General features: G+C 17.1%; 1 protein-coding gene across 1 annotated transcript; it reads right to left on the bottom strand. All coding sequences in view use genetic code 6, as the record gives it.

Annotated features, from left to right (window-relative positions):
- Positions 1-2,016: 2,016 nt before the first annotated feature.
- On the bottom strand, positions 2,017-2,328 carry TTHERM_000359159 (hypothetical protein; the record flags this gene model as incomplete). The annotated part of the gene is made up of 1 exon (XM_012795450.1): positions 2,017-2,328. A coding segment is annotated over one exon (312 nt), but the record flags the coding sequence as incomplete, so codon positions are not given.
- Between the last annotated feature and the right edge of the window lie 298 nt (positions 2,329-2,626).

Below are 2,626 nucleotides of genomic sequence, written 5' to 3'. Positions count from 1 at the left end.
TCAATAAATTTAATTCTTAAAAATTCTTTATATTTTGATAAGCTGAATTTAATTAAATATTATATTTAATCTAAAATAACTTTTTTTTATTGATATAAAATAAATATATTAAGCCTATTTTAATATTTAAATTTTAAATGATTTATGAAAAAAAATTTTAATAAACAAAAAATTATAAAATTTTAAGGCCAACCAACTCAACATAAATCTACAACGATACCTAAATATGTCCAAGTGCTTTAATTTTCTATTTGTTTAAAATAATATATTGTTTACTTTTTCTAAAATTAATAAATATATATATCTAAATATTCAAATTTGTCTAAATTATTTTATTAAATAAATATTTAAAATTCACAATATATCTCTAAATAAATATCTTGTTTTACTAATAAAAATAATTGAAATCTAAAACAATTTATACAAATTTTTATATACTGTAAGTTCTCATACTGTAAATGCTCTTTAATTAAGGCATTCATTCCCTAAGTATCTTTTTAGCCCAAAAAAAATTAATTACAAAGAATATTTTAAACATCTGGCTAACTAACTAACTAACTACCCATCTTTAATCCCTAATAATTTATTTTTAAGTAAATGCTTTAAATAGAAATATTAAGATTAAATAATTAATTAATGTTAAACTAAATTTTTTGTGAAATATCTTCCTAAAATCAAATTTATTAATTAATTTGGATAATTATTAAATTTTATTTGTTCTTTTAATCCGTTTATAATTAATTAAATTTCCATAAATTGCTATTCAATATTTTTGAAAAAAATAAGTAAATAAATAAATGATATAATAGATTAAATATTAAGACGAATTAGAAGAAGTAAATTTTTATTTTTTATTTATATCCTTCAAATCTATTTTTATTAATAAAAAAAGTTTTTAAACTCATCATTTTAATCTCATTAGATTCTCCATATTAATCTGAAGTAAATTTAATTTATGAATATTATTATCTCTATTTATTTTTTATATATTTAGCATTCAATTTATTTTTCAATAATAAAAATTCTCATCTATATTTAATTTTCACTTTGAATTCTGAATAATTCATTATTCACTTTTTATTATTCAATATTTTTATTCATTTTTTGCTATTAACACTTATACTTGATAAAAACAAACAGTTTATTTGTATTAGATTGCAATATTTATAAATATAAAAATTAATTTAAAACAATAAAGCACTTTTAATCTATCTTTCTTTATTTTTTTATCTTCTTTATTTGTTAATTTAAATCATTTTTAAATTAATTTTCACCTTTTATATTTTTTTTCAATATTTAAAAAGTGACCAGAAAATTGGAGATAAAGGGGCATTAAGCTTATGTTCAGGTTTATCAAATTGCATTAATCTCTCAAATTTAACACTTGAACTTAAGTAAAATTTATTTGTTTTAAATTGTGATATTTATAATTATAAAAATTAATTTAAAAAAATAAAGCTCTTTTAATTAATTTGATTTATTTTTATTTTTGTACTTTTTTTGTTAATTTAACTCATTTTTTTATTTTCACCTTTTGAATTTATTATTATTATTAATGAATTCATTTCATGTTCATTTTTTCCTTCTAATTTAATTATTATATAATTCAATATTTAAAAAGTGAAAATAAAATTGGTTAAGAGGGTTCATCAGGTTTAAGTTCTGCTTTAGCAAATTGCACTAAACTCTAGAATTTCACACTTGATCTTGGGTAAAAATAGTTTATTTGTTTAAGATTGTGATATTTTTAATTATAAAAACTAATTTAAAAAAATATAGCTCTTTAAATTTATTTGATACCTTTTTATTTGGCTTATTTTTTCTTTTTTTCTTTCTTTTTTGTTTGTTAATTTAAATCATTTTTTATTTTCACTTTTTGCTTTTATTATTAATTAATTTCCTTCAAAATAATAAATTAATTATATATTTTTTATTCAATATTTAAAAAGCTACAATTAAATTGGTGCAATAGGTGCATCAGACTTAGGCTCTGCTTTAGCAAATTGCACTAATCTCTCAAATTTGACACTTGATCTTTTGTAAAAATAGTTTATTTGTTTGGATTGTGATTTTTTATTTATTTAGAAAAATTAATTGAAGCAAAAAAGCTGTTTTATATTGTTATTAGATTTATTTTTTTGTCTTTCTTTCTTAATTGAAATGATTTATTTATTTATTTATTTTCACCTTTTGTTTTTATTGTTAGTTTCTTACTATTTCATATTTTCTTTCATTTTTCCTTAAAATTAACTAATTAATTTTTTATTTTTTCTTCAATTTTTAAAAAGTTACAATAAAATTGGTGATAAAGGTGTATTAGGCTTAAGTTCTGCTTTAGCAAATTGCACTAATCTCTTAAATTTGAATCTTTAACTTAAGTAAAAACAGTTTATTTGTTTTGGAATGTGAAAATTTTAATTATAATAATTTATATAAAACAATAAAGCTCATTTAATTTTATAGCTTTTTATTTGATTTCTTTTTCTTTTTTTCTTCTTTCTTTGTTAATTTAACTCATTTTTTTTATTTTCACCGTTTGCTTTTATTAGTAATTAATTAATTTCTTATAATTTCATATTTTTTCTACATTCACTTTCTTCAAATTAATTAATTAATTTTATTTTTT

Source organism: Tetrahymena thermophila (assembly GCF_000189635.1).
Source record: "Tetrahymena thermophila SB210 genomic scaffold scf_8254813, whole genome shotgun sequence".
Lineage (NCBI taxonomy): Eukaryota > Ciliophora > Oligohymenophorea > Hymenostomatida > Tetrahymenidae > Tetrahymena > Tetrahymena thermophila.
Note: the sequence above shows the minus strand (reverse complement) of the source record. Positions and strands in the feature narration are given on the sequence as shown.